Raw genomic sequence first — 16,708 nt, 5'->3', positions numbered from 1 at the left:
ACTGTTAACTAGCTTTTCATTAGAGCGAGGCAGAACAGGCAGAGTGCTGCTGCAGAGGTAAGCAGGAGTGGAGGAAACTGCTCCAGGTCTGTCCTGGAGGGTGGAGGCCAGTCCTGGTAGGACACGTAGGACACCTCCTTTAATTTGCAAATCAGTAGCCCCCAAAGGTGAGTTGGTTTTTCTTCTGCGTTTCTACGAGGAGCTGCAAGTCCTGTTGTGTTCTGTGTGTCTGTCCTTGCCGTCCTGTACTTCCTGATTGCATTGCTCCTCCCTTTGCCTTGCTGCTGATATTCAGGTCATGAACTATCAGCTGGTCTTGGAGCCGGCTTGGAGGAGAGCGTGACCCTCAGACTCCATGACTTGGCTCATCTGCTTGCTGGAATTGTCCCTAGGCCCTCGCAGTTTTGCCTTGGAGCTGAGTATAAACTGCCCAGGCTCCAAGCAGAAATATTTTTCCCTGGCATCCTCCTCTCTCTGGCATGGAGGTGTCCTTGCTTTTGCCTCGTTGCCCTGAGCAGCAGCTGAAGCAACTTGTACCTTTTCTCAGGGCTCAGTATTTGCAACCACAGCTCACTCCTGATGGGTGTTCACAGGTTTGGGTCTGCCCTGCTTTCTTGATGCCTGGGAGCTGTGAGCACAGCTGGCTTTTTCAGCCCTCTCCATTAACTCTTTAATCCACTAGGGAAGGTTTGCAGATGTTTTGGAGGCATTGGAGTGATTGGCATTGCTCTTCTGAGTGATGACAGGGGAATTGTTGGCTCAGTGCTATGCTGGCTATAGATTTGTCTGCACCACAAAGCTGGGCTGAGGCTGAATTGGTGATGCAGTGTGGCTCAGCTGTCCTTCCCTGGTGACAATGAGGTGGCTTGGGACTGTTGGGGACAGAGCCAGCCCAGCTCCCTGGTTGTGACAGTGCCTGGGTCTGCTCTACTGTGCACTCATAGCCACATCCCCACTGAGGTGCTCCTGTGGTTTAGGAGCCACCAGTTCTTCCAGCAAAAAGCTTTAGACTCTATGGGAGGAGTCAGTTTTCCTTACAGAACTGGGGGACTTCTTGTTATCCCCTTCTGTGTGAGCCTGGTGTCCCAGGGATCAGTGCAGTGTGTGTATCGCCTCTGTTGAAAGTTTCCTAGAAATTCTCTTCAGGAAAGGATGTTGCTTGAAAAGTAGGTGGAAAGATGTCACTTGCCCCTAAGACAGTTCATTTGCTACCTTTAATTGTGGTCACCTATGCCGGGAAGACTCAGTGGTGCCCTCACTGACGCTGTTAATGCTAGAAATGCCTGTTGGTGTTTCTTTACCTGCTCCTTCCTGATGATAGCTTGGCTACAAGTTGAAGAATTTTGTCTTGAGCTGGAAGGCTGCAGAGCTGGGGACACAACCCAGGTGTTTGCACTGCCAGGGCTGTGGCTCCATCATGTTGCCTTCAGCTGCCTGTACCCTCAGTGTCCCTCCTTTTCCCAGGGCAAACCCCCGTGCTCCCCTCCCAGAGCCTGCTTTAGGACACCCAGGTGGGAGGAGTGTTCCCATGCTCTTTGCAGAGCTGTCAGATGCCCTTTTTGAAGTTATTTTTAGCAAGTGATCTTTGCAGCCGTTGCAGAGCTTGCATTGCAGAGAAGTGTAGGCAGCTCCTTGCTTCCTTTGCTGTTACAGTAGGGCTTGTAAGGTGGAGCTGTCTGCTGAGTTGCAGAAAATTCCTTTGGAAGGCTTGGAGCCATGGATTCTGTGGTCTGTCTTGTCCTGCTGAGTGGACTGCCCACGTGCTGTGCTGGATCCGTTCTGTTTTAGAGCTGGAGATCTTTTGCTTGCTCCTCACCTTGTCCATTCCACAGCAGTTTTTCTTGCACATGCAAGAAGCTTCAGCATTGCAGAGGTGTCAAAAGCCCTCTCTTACCCCTGTGGGCAGGGCCGGGTGCTGTGCTGCCTGCTGGAACTCAGGAGACTGTGTGCTACAGGCAGTGGGCCCAGGCAGCTGGCTGCAGGTGGTTTCTGCAGTCCCAGGAGCAGTAGATGTCAGCTGGTTAGTGCTAAAAGATTGTCTTCCAGAGTGCTGAAGAATCCCTATGTAGGCATGTATTTCCAGCTCACCCAGATCACTGCCCTGCCCCCACTGCTGAGTGGATCAGCCTGCCTTGGAAAAGAGGGCTTGCTTGGGACCTGGATGGAGGCTTGAGTTCATACCTTATGTTTCCATGCTGTCATGACAGGAACACGCTGTAGTAAGCCTGTGTGTAGTTGTTCCCACTTGGTTCATAAGCCAGTTCTTGTGATCACAGCTCTGGTGGAGGCTCTGCAGATTGGCCCTGGTGTGTTGCCCTGCTCTGTTGAAACTGCTCTGCAGGTCAGTGCTGTGCTCATAGGTCTATCCTGTGTATTGTACCCTGGAGGGATTCTCACCATACTCTGAAAACTCAAGGAGGAAACTACCTCTGGATGAAGCTGCTGGTCCACAGGCTGATTTTCTGTGTCTTGACAAATAGTCTTTAAATAAAAACATTGTGATCAAGTAGTAGTCTTCTCAGCTGTTAGTTGTTTGATGTTTTGTCTGCTGGTTTTGGAGGGTGTCACATTTGGTGTCTTTTGGTTTCTCAGGAGGATAAAGCAGTGCCTTCTCCTTGTAGTGTTAGCTTAGTCTAGGCAGTTTCTTCTCTCCCTTGCAAGTTGCTCAGATGCATCTAGTGCTCAGCTCCCCTTGCTCAAGCTGCTGTTACTCACCTGAAGACCTCAGAGCAGTACTGCCAGAGCTGCTCTCCCTTAAGGAAAAGGATTGGCTGCAGTACCTGGCTGGTATGCGCATCAGCATCCTACATAGCATGGGGAGGAGGGAGGGCAGTCTGGATACTCATCCCTGCAAAGTAGTTAAGTGCATCCTGTTAGACCATGAGGTATGTGGGCAGATCATCCTGCGCTCTGGGGAATCTGTGGCTTCCAGCTCATCTCCTGCCCCAGCAAGATCTGCAGCACAGAGTGTATGCCTCTGCCTCTCCAGCACAAAGTCCAAGCTCTTGGCTGAAAAAACACCTTTATCAGCAGTTTTTCCCACATGCCAGGCTGTGGACTATCAGAGTTGGGCAGCAGAACTGCTTCCTTCTGTTGATTTGAATCCTGCAGAAAGGAGGGATGTGTGCTGTTTAAGGGCTGGAGCACGTGCAGAACCCTGAAGGACTCTGAATTCCTGCTGGGAGCTGCAAGCGTTGGCTGTCCTTCCAGAGGCTGTCCTGGCTGTAGTGTCCACGCTGCACCTGAGTGGTGTGCCAGGAGCAGGCACTGCAGCTTATTTGCTAGAGGAGCGGATATTTCTGCTGCATAATCCCTGGTCCCTGCCCAGCCCTGCAGATTTATTCCAGCTTCTCATCTGCGTTCTCTAAAAATCTACTACAAGCTGCAGTGGTTATAAGGAACAGCACGGAGCTGGGTTGGCTGGTTTAGGGTTTGATTTCCCCAGGTAAGGCTGTAAATATGTCTCTGCCTGTGTTCAGCGAGGCCTCGCTGGGGAGCACGTGTGGCTGCAGAGCTGCTGTTGTGCTGCTGTCTGCTCATTGTGCAGAGGCTGTTGTGCTTCCGCATACAAGGTCTTTGCTCAACTGCTTGCCTCTTTCTTGCTTTAATGCCTGTGGAGGGGGCTGCTTTACTGTAGCAGCTGTGGTCAGGAAGGAAAACACAAGTGCTCTCACAGCCCTGCCCATTGTGGTGTTCACCAGGTGCTTCAGACTGTTATAAAGCAGAGAGCTCTTCGGCCTTAGGATGACTTTGACAGCAATACCATCAAGACCCCAGTGCTCCTGTTGAAGTCATACTGCTGGGATGAGAATGAGAGGAGAGAAGGCAGAAGGCTGCAGATAGTGTTTGGGATCAAAACTTTCTGTTCCTGGCTGTGTTAGCATCTGCTCTCTGACCTCAGGCAAACCATTGCTTCCTTCCCTGGTCTCTGTCCTCTTGCCAGGCTTGCACAGCTCACCCACTGGCTGCCCCTGCTGCTCTCCTGGCCATTCCATGACACAGGGGATCCTGGTTTAGGTTTTCAGGCAGTGCTAATGCAACTGTTTTTTACTGCAACCAAATAAGTGCAAAATGAGATTTGCGTGATGGGTCAATCTCTTGCTAATATTTACATCAAAAAGCCAAAGCCTGAAAGCTCTGCATGCCCTGGGAAGTGGTGAGGGAGGATGGTTTGCTTTGTTCCAGGGTTCCTCTCGGTGCTCAGTCAGGTTTTCAGCAGAGCCACTGATTGCACTCAGTCCCCCTGCTCTGTCCAGCTCAGCAAGAGGTCTGGGTTACCTCACCCTGGAGGAGCCCAAGCACGCAGTCTCTGCTCAGCACAGCTCTGGCTCTACAGATGGTATGTCTGTCTGTCTGCTTGCTCACTCCCACCCCCTTGCTCTCCTGCCTTCATCTGAGCAGCCCCTTCTCCATCGGAGCTCTCCATGGGTCTCTGCTCCCTTCGTGCTGGCAGGAGCAGCCTGTGCTGTGCTGCTCTGGCTATATGCCCAGGATCGATCTCCCACCCAGCTGCAGTGCTGTGCTGCTGCAGTGCTGTGCCTGTGCCGGGTATGTTTTGTCTTCCACTGTGCTCTGCAAATGCTAATTAGTCTTCTCAGCACCTTGGCTAGATAAGGGATCCCTATTCCTATCTCGCTGATAAAAAAAAAACTTGCAGAACTTGTTTTAAATCATCTACTCCTTCACTCTTAAAGATGATAGAGGCTGCAGCACCCACTCCTCTCCTGGCACCCTTGCTCTGCCCTCCTCTTTCCTGGGGAGGTACAGAGGAGGTTCCCTTTATTTACCCTCTCCCAAAAATGCACGAAAGCCTCTCTGTCTCTGATGCTCTGGAGAGCAGCTGTAGAAAAGAGCAGGATGCCATCGCTGTCACCTCTGGGCTGCATCAAGGTGGGAGCAGGCAACCAGCCAGGACCTGTGCATTGGGACCATGAGCCCTGCTCTGCTCCAGCCAAGAGATCCGTGTGCAGCCAGGCTGCCAAGTGAGCTCAGTTACTTGACTTTTTTTTCAGCAGTGCCAGGTATGTTGGTGCTGTCAGAGCAGGCTGGTACACCCTACCTGTGAAAACCGGGCTGGCTGCAGGCTTGTGCTCTAGCACTTGGTGCGTTTGGAAGCTATATTTAGTTGGTGACACCTGTGGGTGTCGAGTGGAAGAGTTTTAGGGACTGTTTTGAAAGCACTCTTTCTTCCTACGCTGTTTTAAGGAAGGGAAGTTTAAAAGCCTTCTGGCAAGCTTTGTGCTGTGGAGCCAGGATTCTCAATGAGATGCACGTGGAATGAATGAGACACATGTGGGATTGCCACTGTTTGGTGGTTGAAGCAGTGTAGGCAGGCTGAGAAGCTTCTGGAGGAAAAGGGGAAGGATTTGGGGGCATGGCTGATATTTTGGGCTCTCCATGGGGTGAAATCTCTATGTGGGAGCCTTATGAAAGGGAGCTGGGGAGGGGGAGTGCAGATGGCTCCATTCTGCCATGTCTGGCTCTGCTTTATTGACACTTCAAAGTCTCCAGCTCAGAGCAAGGCTGGGTCAGCAGGATGAATCATACGTTTTGAGGCAGGGAAGGGGACCGGTTTTGATCATCTAGGCAAAGTTGACCTGTCTTCTGCAGCAGATCAAAGCCAACTTTGAATGGAGTTAGCTAGGCTATTTGTGGTGGTTCCTGGGGTGTCCCCAGATAGCCCCTGCAATTCCTTGATACTCTTCACCTTCCTTCCTACCCCAGTCTGGAAGGTTTTGTTCTAATAAAGACAGTGGAGTTGGAGGAGCTGCCTCAGTGGTGAGCCCAGCGTGGCTGCTTGGCTGTGCAGATCCTACAGCAGCCAGCATGCCCTGCAGGGCGTGGGTGTTGAAGCCCTGCACCAAAATCCTGCACGGCTGCAGAGGCTGAACCTCGTTACAGCCTTACTTAGGACTAGTGCTGCAGCCTGACCCTGCGTTGCTGTTCTGGCAGGGTCAGTTTTGACAGCTCTTCTTCCAGGCAGGGCTCAAGGTATTGAACCTTAAATTACCCCAGAAGCACTCCGTTATTTAAATACCCTTGGCTGCAGCGGGGCTTAAGCCTTTCCCACATCTAGCTCCTTCACTATGTGTTCCCTCTTGTGAACTTACTGCCCTGTGCTGGGATGCACCAAAGATCAAAGCAAGGCACGAGATGAGCAGTGTCCACGTGCTGCAGGCTGGGCCACGTGGGTACACGTCGGAGTACTGCGTGGAGCTGGCTGTGCTGGTGTGGAGAGCTGCCTTGCCTCTTCAAGGGCATGTTTGTTTTGCTGTGCGTAGCAGCAGATCAAGTTCTGTGTGATGCTTCATGGAGCAAGCTGAACTCTTTACTGTTTTTCTTCCTTGACTGGCAAGGCCAAGAGAGGAGGGCTGAGCTGGGTGCAGGAGTGCCTTCACGCAGAGGAACGGGGCCCAGGACCCATCTTCTTGGGGCATCAGACTCCTGTATTAATCACGAGTGACTGATTTAAGTATGTGGCTTCACTCCATATCTTCTGCACAGTACTGCAGCAGGGCTCTGTGTTCAGTGCGCTTCCACTTAATCTTGCTGGGCCTCTGTGAAACCCAGGACTGAAGCTGGCCCTTTTTCTGCTCATCTTTCCCTTGCAGCCTTGCTGTGCTGAATGGAGAGGTGGCTTGCTTTTTGCTTCCACAACTGTCAGCTGTATTTAACAATTTTGTTCTCCTCTTTTTTTGCAGAAAACACAACTCCTGCTAAAGTGGTGAGGGCTGCCAACCCGAGACAGCGGAAGGGAAGCAAGGTAAGTCCATGCCTGCTGTGCCCCTCGCTGGCCTCTAGCTTCTGATTCAGATGTCAGTGCTGTGTGAGTTCCTTGAGGATATGGTGAGGAGACGGCTTCCTTTGCAAGCCTGGTGGTGGAGGGGGTTGATATACTGAACTGCATGTCAGCAAAGAGCATGCAGAGGAACGTCCTCATTTCTTTTTAAGTATTTTGGTATTTCTGTGCTCTGGGGAATGGTTCCTGCTCAGCTGGGCTGGGGGAGACCTGGTTCACCTCCCTGTCTGAAGGGGTCATTCATGACATAGTGCTGGATGTGGAAGGCTTAGATCTGCAGGTTTCTTTCTTCCCTCTCCAGCCTGTTCATTACTGGTATATGGAGAGCAAGGGTAGTTGACTTCAAACAGAGCAACTTCTTGGGAAGAACCAGGCCAATCTGTTCCAAAGAATCAACCTGTGATAGAGAGACAGTTGTTTCTGAGGATGTTGGATGCAGCTGGAGCACAGCTAGGAATGTGGTTGTTGGTGTTGGCTCCCAGCGGCCACTGAAGACATGTTGGAAACTTGATATGACTTTATCTGTTCCATCTCAAGGAGGAGGGTTCTGGGTATAGAAGGTGCTTCTGTCTGTGAAACGGGCTTGGCTTTCCCAAGAAACTCCCCTCCTAGGGAGAGAAGCGTGGCACCTGAATGTAGAAATGTGATTTTATGGGCAACTTGGTAACTACAAATTAACTTACAAGGAGGAGTTTCTGTGCCCAGATCATTGTAAATTCAATGCCCAGCTGTGATTCATCGTATGCCCAGGCAGCTGGTTTTGGGTCCTTTCCTTGCATGCCTACTCTGAAAGCTGGAGGAGGTGGAAGTGGTGAGAGTGGACAGATCACTTCTTAAGTGAAAGAGATTGCTGGTACTCCCATGTGTCAGTGGGATTTCTGGAATATCACCACCAGATAACTGCTGTTATTACTACTGTTTTTTTCTCTTCACCAATTCTATCACATGGTCCTATTACTTCGTTGTCTCCAACACTGGCAATTGGGCCCTTAAATGAAACTAAACCTGACTGTAACTTACCAATAGGTGAAGGCAGCTTCTTTGATGGTATGTCATTGCTTTAGGTGAATTAAGGGTGCAGAAAGTTGCGTTCTTTACCTGTCCAAGGGATGAGGACTGTTAGGAGTTACCTCAGGCAGCTTTGTGCCATACACTGCTGAGTGGGAGCTGAGAGCTTACAGGGATGATGGCAGCTTCATAACAATCTCTGACAGATGTATATTTACCTGCAGTCATTGGGAATTAGTTCAGGGGTCCTACTAGAGTGGGGAGAAAGGCTCTACATGTGGTTTGGGTGTCATACCCAAGCCTCCTGGGAGCAGCTTTGTGGAACACCAGTGGATAATGACAATGACAGTGTCACTGGGAGGGATTCTGACTGCTGATCCAGAAAACGGCATCTGTAGTTTGTGCACTAATGGGACTTTTCTCTTTGTGAAGGTTGGTGACTTCGGTGATGCTACAAATTGGCCAACTCCTGGTGAAATAGCCCACAAGAGTGTCCAGGTGAGAAGATAAAATCCTCAGACATTGCAGCTGACTGAGCTGCAGTAATTTGCTTCCATTGTAGCATGCACAAGGAGGCTGTGTGGTTGGCAGACAGTTGCATGCTCTGTTGCTCCCAGGTAACAGCTCAAGTGCTAGTTTGGATGAGCAGGCCCTTGCAGACTTTCATGTCCCTCTGTGTCACTGGGAGCTCTGGCTGAGCGAGGCCATTTGGGGTGCTGAGTGCCAGTGTGAGGGCAGCCAAGAATAGCATGCTGGGTGCAGGGGTTTGCCTTTTAGGGCTTCCCTGCAAGTTGGGCTCCCTCCCTGCATGCTATTCCTGGAGCCTAGTCTAAAGCCCTGGGCTTGGTGGAGCAGGTATGGCAGCTCCCAGACCTGCTGTCTTCGGCGCTGCTCAGTGCAATAAAAGAGAGCAGAGCAACAGCTGAGACTTTTCACTAGGGAAGCTGAAGGCACGTGCAAGAAAGGGCTTAAGGTACAGGAGCACAGCCATTCTTTCCTGCTCCAGACATGGGTGCTGTTTTGGGATACTGCTTCCTGGCTGACTGTCAGGGTTGCTCACGTGACAGTCTGGTCTTTTATAGAACCCCACCTTGCACACCTATCCAAGGAGTGTCAGGTCTCCTGGCAGTTCCTCTCAGTAATGTCTGTGCCTGGGACTTGTGCCTTAGCTTGAGCACTTCCCAGCATCTGTGGAGCTCCGTGCCCTGGGCTGTCCCCAGGAACCAGGAAGCTCTGGGCCCTGTGAAGAAGGGATGCCTCCAGCCTAGGGCAAGGTCCTCTTGTTCCTGCTCCCATCAGGAGCTGGGCTCTGCTTCCAGCTCTTCAATTTCTCATGCCTCTCGTCTTTCTTCACTAATGTGCCTGCAGCAGCCACACAAAGCACCATCCCTCCGGAAACTGCCTATCAAGAAAGACATGAAAGAACAGGAGAAAGGGGATGGGAGTGATGGCAAAGAGAGCCTGAAAACCAAATCAGATGAGTCTGGGGAGGAGAAGAACGGTGACGATGACAACCAGAAGTCAGCCCAGAAGAAGAAAGGTAAGGCAGGACATGGCAGGCTCCTGGCAGGGTCAGTCCCCCAGGCACAGCCTGTCTTCCTTTCTGTGACCCAAAGCTAGGTGGAAGTGTCCACCACTTTGCCTCTGGGACCTGCTGCAGTCTTAGCACAATGACAGTTGCAGTGAAAAGATGTTTGCGGACATCAACAGAGCAAAGCATCATTTTGGTATCTGGAGAGGCTCAGGCAGATGCTGAGGGCTTGGCCTAATTACATGTGCTCCGTGGTGACACAGAAGAGCCCCTTTCTGTGGGTTGCATCAGCTGTGGCTGCCGTGTGGGCTTGCTGTAGCCTGAGCCTTAGTGGGTGGAAAGGGAGGAAAGGAAGGACAAGTGCATGAAGCCACAGTGGAGTTTCGTATCGTGCTTCTCTGTGCACAAGAATCTCAGTTGGAGCCTTTCAGCATTCGTTATTCCCCTTACAGAGTTTTGGTGACAGGAAGGCTCCAGGGGATGTCGGAGCAAAGGTTTGGTCCAAACATCCTCACTGCTTCCCCCCCCAGGGTGAATTGTGTGAAGGGAAGTGGCTGTGGGATGAAAGCATCTGCTCTCTGAACCCGTGTCACACTCAAATCCTTTCCTTTTGCAGGCAACAAACACAAGTGGGTCCCTTTGCAGATAGACATGAAGTCAGAGGTGCCTCGGGACAAAACAGCCTCTCGGAACAACCGACAAAATGAGCAGCACAGGCACCTCTCCAACAACCGTGGCGAGCTGAAAGGTGTGAGGGCTCTGGATGGGACTCTGCTCTGCTTCCTTGACCACAGGGCCAACAGAGCCCTGCTGCCAGGGCTTCAGGGTTGCGCGGTGGGAATGCTTTGTAGAGTCAGATTGCTCCGGGGCCAGTGGACTTGCTCTGAGGAAGTACCTTCATCCTGTAACGCTCCTTCTGCCTCTCTCTGTCTGACTGCTGCAGGCTGGCACCCGGACAACAAGCACGAGCGCCCCTGGCAGGACCATGATGAGACCTCCAGTGTGAAGAGCGAGGGGGGAGCTGTAAGAGGAGCCTTCCGTGGCCGAGGCAGGGGCCGTGGCAGGGGCCGGGGCCGTGGCAGAGGAGGTGCTTGCTGTTTGTATTGTCTTGTGGCAGAAAGTGAGAACAGGGCACGTGCCAGAGTGCAGGACTATGTGCGTGTGACCTGGGGTTATGAAGCAGATTGGACAGGGTGGAGTGCTGCAGGGAGATGGTGAAATGTGGCAGATTATCCCAGCGTGAGCTGCCAGAGAGGATTCTTGATTTGAGATCCTCTGTGAGGAACTGTGTATTGCTCTGAAGGTGGCATCCAGCTGAGCTGATTTTAATAACAGCAAATTATTCTTGTTAGTATTTTAATGAGGGTGAATGTCTTTGTTATTCAGGCCAAGTTCTTCCACCTGTTTTCTGCCCCTTGCAGCACTTCTGCGTGCAGCAGTTGCAGCATGCTGATATCCTGCTTAGGTTTTATGTCACACTGAGAGCCAATCAGGAATCTTTCTTGGGAAGAGCATCTACTGGCATTCGGCGCAGCTGTGTCTATGTGAACCCTGACACATCTTCATTGCAGAACCTTGATGGGTTGCCTAGGTTATCTAATTACCCCTGGGTGATAGTTAGTGATCCCTCTTTGCCTTGGTGTGTCAAGGCTTCACTGGGATCCCTCCTGCAGCAAGGGCAGTGCTGAGAGAGCTGTTAGTGCTATTGCCCAGCCCCACATTGCAGCACAGGATGTCTGGCAGATCTTGAGGCTCTGTGTTAACCAGGACGTTCCCTTGTTGGTGTCTTGCAGGGCATTTTGACTACCAGTATGGATACCGGAAATTTGAGGGCTCAGATGGCTCCCGCACTCAGAAATACGCTAGCAACATCACTTACTACTTTGACAACATTAGCAGCACCGAGCTCTATAGTGTGGACCAGGAACTGCTCAAGGACTACATCAAGAGGCAGATGTAAGCACTACCCCTCCTTGGTGGGACATTCACCAATGGCTTTCCCTAGAGATTGCATAGCTAATCTCTGGGGTAGGGTTAGAGCTGAGATGTGTTTATCGTGTGCTGTGCATTCTGCAGCGCCAGTTTGCTGCTTTCCTGGGCTGGTGCTATTCAGCCTCACAAGAGCCAGAAGCAGGGAGGGGATTGTTTCCATGGGGGCTGTCCTGAGGAAGCTGGCTGTACCAGTCTCTCACTGATGTGTTATTCATGCAGAGAATATTACTTCAGTGTGGACAACCTGGAGCGAGACTTCTTCCTGCGTCGCAAGATGGACTCAGATGGCTTCCTTCCCATCACCCTGATTGCCAGTTTCCACCGGGTGCAGGCGCTGACTACTGACATCAGTCTCATCATCAAGGTGAGGGCTGGGAAGGCTGAACTTCCTCTCATGTCTGGCTTCTCATTTTCTTTGTCTGAGGCCTGTTTTCTAGCTAGCTCGTGGGTGAGATGCAAGTGATGCCATATTTTGTCCTTGACTTGATCCTTCTTCCTCTTGAATCACACGAGGAGGAAGGGCTGAGGCTGAGCCCCCTCAGTGTGCAGGGGCCTTGAGCTAACCTGATTTTACTTGGTTCCAGGCTCTAAAGGACAGCAAAGTGGTAGAGATTGTGGACCAGAAGATCAGAAGAAAAGAGCAGCCAGAAAAATGGGCTCTGCCTGGCCCTCCTATGGCAGACTACACGCAGACTGACTTCTCACAGTTCATCAACTGCCCTGAGTTTGTGCCCCGGCAAAGCTTCCAGAAGGAGACAGGTTAGCATATGGGGATTGTGGGGGGAGGTGTGGGATCCAGCTCTGGTACCACAGCAGGTCTGAGTCCATGAGAGTCAAGAGCGTTCCCCATGGCAGGTTTCTGCCTTTTGGTTTGTAGAGGTGAGTTTGAGTAGCCGAGTGGGGGATCTGTTTGGTGCTGTTGTTAAGAGTTCAGGCAGAACATCTCACTGGCTCTAGGCTGTCATGGGAAAGTTTCTCCCAGAGCAACAAAATCACCACCTGCTTTAGGGCTCTCTACGTATCTGGGAAACCCACACCTGCAAAGTCCTGTGGTCACCACCAGCATCACAGCCTTAACCAGAGACTTTTTTTCAGCACTCTGGGGCATTATGCTGGTAAGCAGGAATATTCCTGCCTTAGTCACTGCCTGCTCATGTGTCCCACAAGCTGTGCTGCCAAAATAACTTCCTGTAGATGGAGTGCGTTACGTACGCTACCACTCAAGCCTCCCACTAAAGCACTTGTGGCTTGTTGACTCTAGAGTCTGCTCCTGGCTCCCCGCGTCCAACCAGCCCAGTCCCCACCAAAACAGAGGAAGTCAGTAACCTGAAGACAATGCCCAAGGGCCTGTCCACAAGCCTGCCCGACCTGGATTCAGAGACGTGGATTGAAGTGAAGAAGAGGCCTCGGCCCTCTCCAGCCAGGCCCAAGGTACGTAGCAGTGTAAGGACTGTTGGGGTGGAGGCCTACTGGTTGTTCGAGGGACTCTAACCCCAAGTGAGCTGCAGATTTCAGACCACATAAGGGGTCTGTTGGTCGTGAGTGATGCCTCCATCCACTTTGGGGTTGTTCCTCAGTGGCTGTGAGGTATAAATGAGGTGTTCTCCCCAGATGGGCAGCGTCTGGCTGCCATAAAGAAACAAAGAGCCAGAGCTGGGTCTCCCAGCCATAGATAGGCTTGTGCTGCTCTATGCTTTTTGTGCTGCATCACCATTGCTCCCCCTACCTGTAGAAACCAGAGGAGTCAAAGACCCCACAGCAGCAGAAGCAAAAGGACCAAGATGAACCTGAGGAGTTGGACTTCCTCTTCGATGAGGAGATGGAACAGATGGATGGCCGCAAGAACACGTTCACCGACTGGTCAGATGAGGATTCAGATTACGAAATTGATGATCGGGATGTGAACAAGATCCTCATCGTGACTCAGACGCCTCCTTACCTACGCCGGCATCCTGGCGGAGACCGGACTGGCAACCACACATCCAGGGCTAAAATGAGTTCAGAGCTGGCCAAGGTGATCAATGATGGGCTGTACTACTACGAGCAAGACCTGTGGACAGAGCAGTTTGAGCCAGAGTACTCGCAGATCAAGGTGAGAGAGGCTGATTTGGGGAGGAGAATTAATTGACATGGGGTACATGGATCCTCCCAGGGAGCCTCGTATATGATGGGTTGGCTGTGGTGATGGTTTGGGTTTGGTACAGCAGATCCTGTCACATGACTAGGGTAGAGCTCAGCTGGGATTAGTCTTCCTGCGGAGCTCAGGATTCCTGACTCCCAGTGTTATGCTGTGCCATGTTTGGGATAAATACAGCTCTGTAACATGCTGTTGGGCTGCAGCCAGTTAACTGAGGTTCTGTTAACTGGGTGGCCTGGAAAATGTGGTCCAGTGCACTGCTGTCTGCCAGGGTCTTGGATGGTCAAGACTGTAGTAGTGCATAGGCAGTGCCAGATTACAGGAGAGAACCTGTAATCTCTCTGTGCTGCTTGTAGTGCCTGGTGCTTAATGGCACGGTCCCATGAGTCCTCAGTTAACTGGGGATGCATCGTTCATTGATGACTGGGACACATTTGACCTGTGCTATTCTCCAATTTTCTGTGACTTTTCATAGACTAGGGCTTTTTTATAGAAAGCTCACCTGCTTCTCTGAGTTTGAGTACCAGGTTGGTGACTTTTGCAGTCGGGAACTTGCCCCCAGGCTCTTGCAGTGACTGAAGCTGTACCTTGTGCTTAGCATTGTGACTGTTGCACAAGCAGAGTGGTCACAGTGAGCTGTTGAGATGATGGGGCAAGAGGGTGTTTGGTTTCTGCATCATCTTCCTCTTCCAATGCAGCAAGAGGTGGAGAACTTCAAGAAGGTGAATATGATCAGCAGGGAGCAGTTTGATACTCTGACCCCAGAACCCCCCGTGGATCCAAACCAGGAGGTCCCTCCTGGCCCCCCCAGATTCCAGCAAGGTAAGAGACAATGGGGACAGGAATGGGTAGAACTGAATTTGTCCCCTTTCTTGTTGGTGAGTGGTCCTCAGAGGTTCAGAAACAGCTAGAGGGATGCTAGTTATCTCTCCCAGTGTTGTGTTGTTCTCCCAGCTAAACAGTTTGGAGTTCCGGAAGAGGAAGCCCAAAAGCAGGGGGTGTCTCCACAGAGTGAGGAAACTTGAGCAGACTTCCATGAACATGACTTTCCTCTTGGACTCTCCCATTGCTGTGTGCCTTGCTGAGTTCTTTAAAGGCAGTTACCTACTGGGCCTTACTTGCCTGTTGGTGGCGTCTGATGCCCAGGCATAGCACTAATCTGATCTCCTAGAAAGCAGATACTTCGCAGGGTCCCTGAAAGTATTTGCTTCCCTGCTGCTAGGCTTTAGTTTCTCTGGTCACAGACTGGATTTGCAGTTGCTTGTCTCAGGAGTAAGGGATGTGCCCAAGATTTCCTCACCCAGTGGATGCTCTTTGGCTGTATTGATGCTCTTGTACTCAGAGCTCAGTTTGACCTAGCTTTGGGGGCTTTATCTATGCAGTACCTACAGATGCTTTGGCTAACAAGTTGTTTGGAGTCCCTGAACCTTCAACCATCGCCCGATCTTTGCCTACAACTGTACCAGAATCACCCAACTACCGCAATGCCAGGACCCCCCGGACCCCTCGCACACCTCAGCTGAAGGACCCAACACAGACACCCCGATTCTACCCAGTGGTGAAGGAGGGCAGGACGATAGATGCCAAGGTGAGACCAGGGCTGGGCCATGAGTGGGGGAGGTCAGGACTTCCCTGCTGGGATGTGGAGAGGAGGCAACACGTCTCTGATGCACTGTGTCTTACAGACCCCACGGAAGAGGAAGACGAGGCACAGTTCGAACCCCCCAATGGAGTGCCACGTGGGCTGGGTGATGGACTCCCGGGAGCACAGGCCCCGAACTGCCTCCATCAGGTACTGGAGATGGGAGAATGAGGTTGTGGAAGGGCCAGAAACAGGGAAGGGAGTGAGGTGAGGGAAAAGGGAAGGGGCAGTGTTTGATCTCATAGGGCAGGTCACATCTTAGGTGGGTGCAGAAAGAGCTGGGACCTATCTCATCCTAGAGGGGGCTGTGGAAAGTCTGAAGCTTTGAAATAATGGGATACGATTTGTTGGAGAATGTTGGTTTTCTTTCTAGTAGGATGCTCTGTAGCTCAGGTCCCAAACTTGGGGTGGATGCAGTCACAGGGAGCTGGTGGGACAAACAGATGAGTGCTGCAGGGTGGAGCGTGACTCCACTGTGTTGTTTGTTGGCTGCTTACAAAGGAGAGGGGTTAACAAGGATCTCTTGTGTACAGCTCCAGCCCCTCTGAGGGAACCCCGGCCGTCGGAAGCTACGGCTGTACCCCACAGTCCCTGCCCAAGTTTCAGCATCCTTCACATGAGCTGCTCAAGGAGAACGGCTTCACGCAACACGTCTACCACAAGTACCGTCGGCGCTGCCTTAATGGTAGGCATGTGGGGAGGGATGCCCACTACTGGGTGTGGAGCAGGATGCTTGTCATCTGTTGTGTCCTTTCTCTGTGAGGAGGGGCTGGTTCCCTGGGAGAAAGGATCTTTTTGTAACCAGCCATTCTTCCTCCAACAGAGCGAAAGCGGCTGGGCATTGGTCAGTCCCAGGAGATGAACACGCTCTTCCGGTTCTGGTCCTTCTTCCTACGAGATCACTTCAACAAGAAAATGTATGAGGAGTTCAAGCAGCTGGCTGTGGAGGATGGGAAGGAGGGATACAGGTAAGAGAAGGAGAGTAGAGTGGCCTTTTCTGAGAGGGGAGCAAAAGAAAGGGGTTTGGTCTTTGAGGGCTTGAAGGTAGGATGAGGACCCACCTCCTTCTTCGGATGTGCGTCAGGGTTCTTGCCTAGGTGTTGCACACGCCAGTGTTTGAGCACCACTTGCTCTTGTGTTCCCAGGTACGGTCTGGAGTGCCTTTTCCGATACTACAGCTATGGGCTGGAGAAGAAGTTCCGGCCAGACATATTTAAAGACTTCCAAGAAGAGACCATCAAGGATTATGAAGCTGGTAAGTGTCTCCTTTGCTTTCACCTGAGCTTAGCAGTGATGTAGTCTGGGTGAGTAGCTGCCCCTGTGCCCCCTTCTGTGACCTGTGGGAAGCCACGTAATTGTGTGTGATAGTGACAGACTATGACATCCTTGAACACTACTGTACTGCAGGTGAGGAATGCTCCTGCATAGAGTGTTGCTTTGCAGGAGAGGTTGGAGTGAGTATTCACTGGCTTTGAAGGCTGTGGGAGGTATGGAGCCAGATTGTGGAAAGTCACAGCTTTCCCACCACTCATCATGATCACCAACCCTGTCACAGCCTGGAGCCATTTCCCATCAAGGGAGCTGCCCTGTGCTGATGTA

At 51.6% G+C, this 16,708-nt stretch overlaps 1 protein-coding gene across 1 annotated transcript in view; it reads left to right on the top strand.

Moving 5' to 3' along the window:
- LARP1 (La ribonucleoprotein 1, translational regulator) overlaps positions 1-16,708 on the top strand; it is a 38,816-nt gene that overhangs the window by 19,587 nt on the left and 2,521 nt on the right. The window contains exons 3-18 of the mRNA XM_065734672.1: positions 6,702-6,763; positions 8,240-8,305; positions 9,176-9,347; positions 9,955-10,086; positions 10,282-10,425; positions 11,132-11,294; positions 11,550-11,694; positions 11,915-12,089; positions 12,592-12,761; positions 13,063-13,422; positions 14,166-14,289; positions 14,850-15,055; positions 15,153-15,259; positions 15,643-15,794; positions 15,933-16,077; positions 16,255-16,364. Of these exons, the coding sequence (XP_065590744.1) occupies positions 6,702-6,763; positions 8,240-8,305; positions 9,176-9,347; positions 9,955-10,086; positions 10,282-10,425; positions 11,132-11,294; positions 11,550-11,694; positions 11,915-12,089; positions 12,592-12,761; positions 13,063-13,422; positions 14,166-14,289; positions 14,850-15,055; positions 15,153-15,259; positions 15,643-15,794; positions 15,933-16,077; positions 16,255-16,364 (2,433 nt within the window). The remainder of the gene's footprint in view (positions 1-6,701; positions 6,764-8,239; positions 8,306-9,175; positions 9,348-9,954; positions 10,087-10,281; positions 10,426-11,131; positions 11,295-11,549; positions 11,695-11,914; positions 12,090-12,591; positions 12,762-13,062; positions 13,423-14,165; positions 14,290-14,849; positions 15,056-15,152; positions 15,260-15,642; positions 15,795-15,932; positions 16,078-16,254; positions 16,365-16,708) is intronic.

Source organism: Cyrtonyx montezumae, unplaced genomic scaffold (genome assembly GCF_038088225.1).
Source record: "Cyrtonyx montezumae isolate F1298 unplaced genomic scaffold, pur_monq_1.0 scaffold_18, whole genome shotgun sequence".
NCBI lineage: Eukaryota > Metazoa > Chordata > Aves > Galliformes > Odontophoridae > Cyrtonyx > Cyrtonyx montezumae.
Note: the sequence above shows the minus strand (reverse complement) of the source record. Positions and strands in the feature narration are given on the sequence as shown.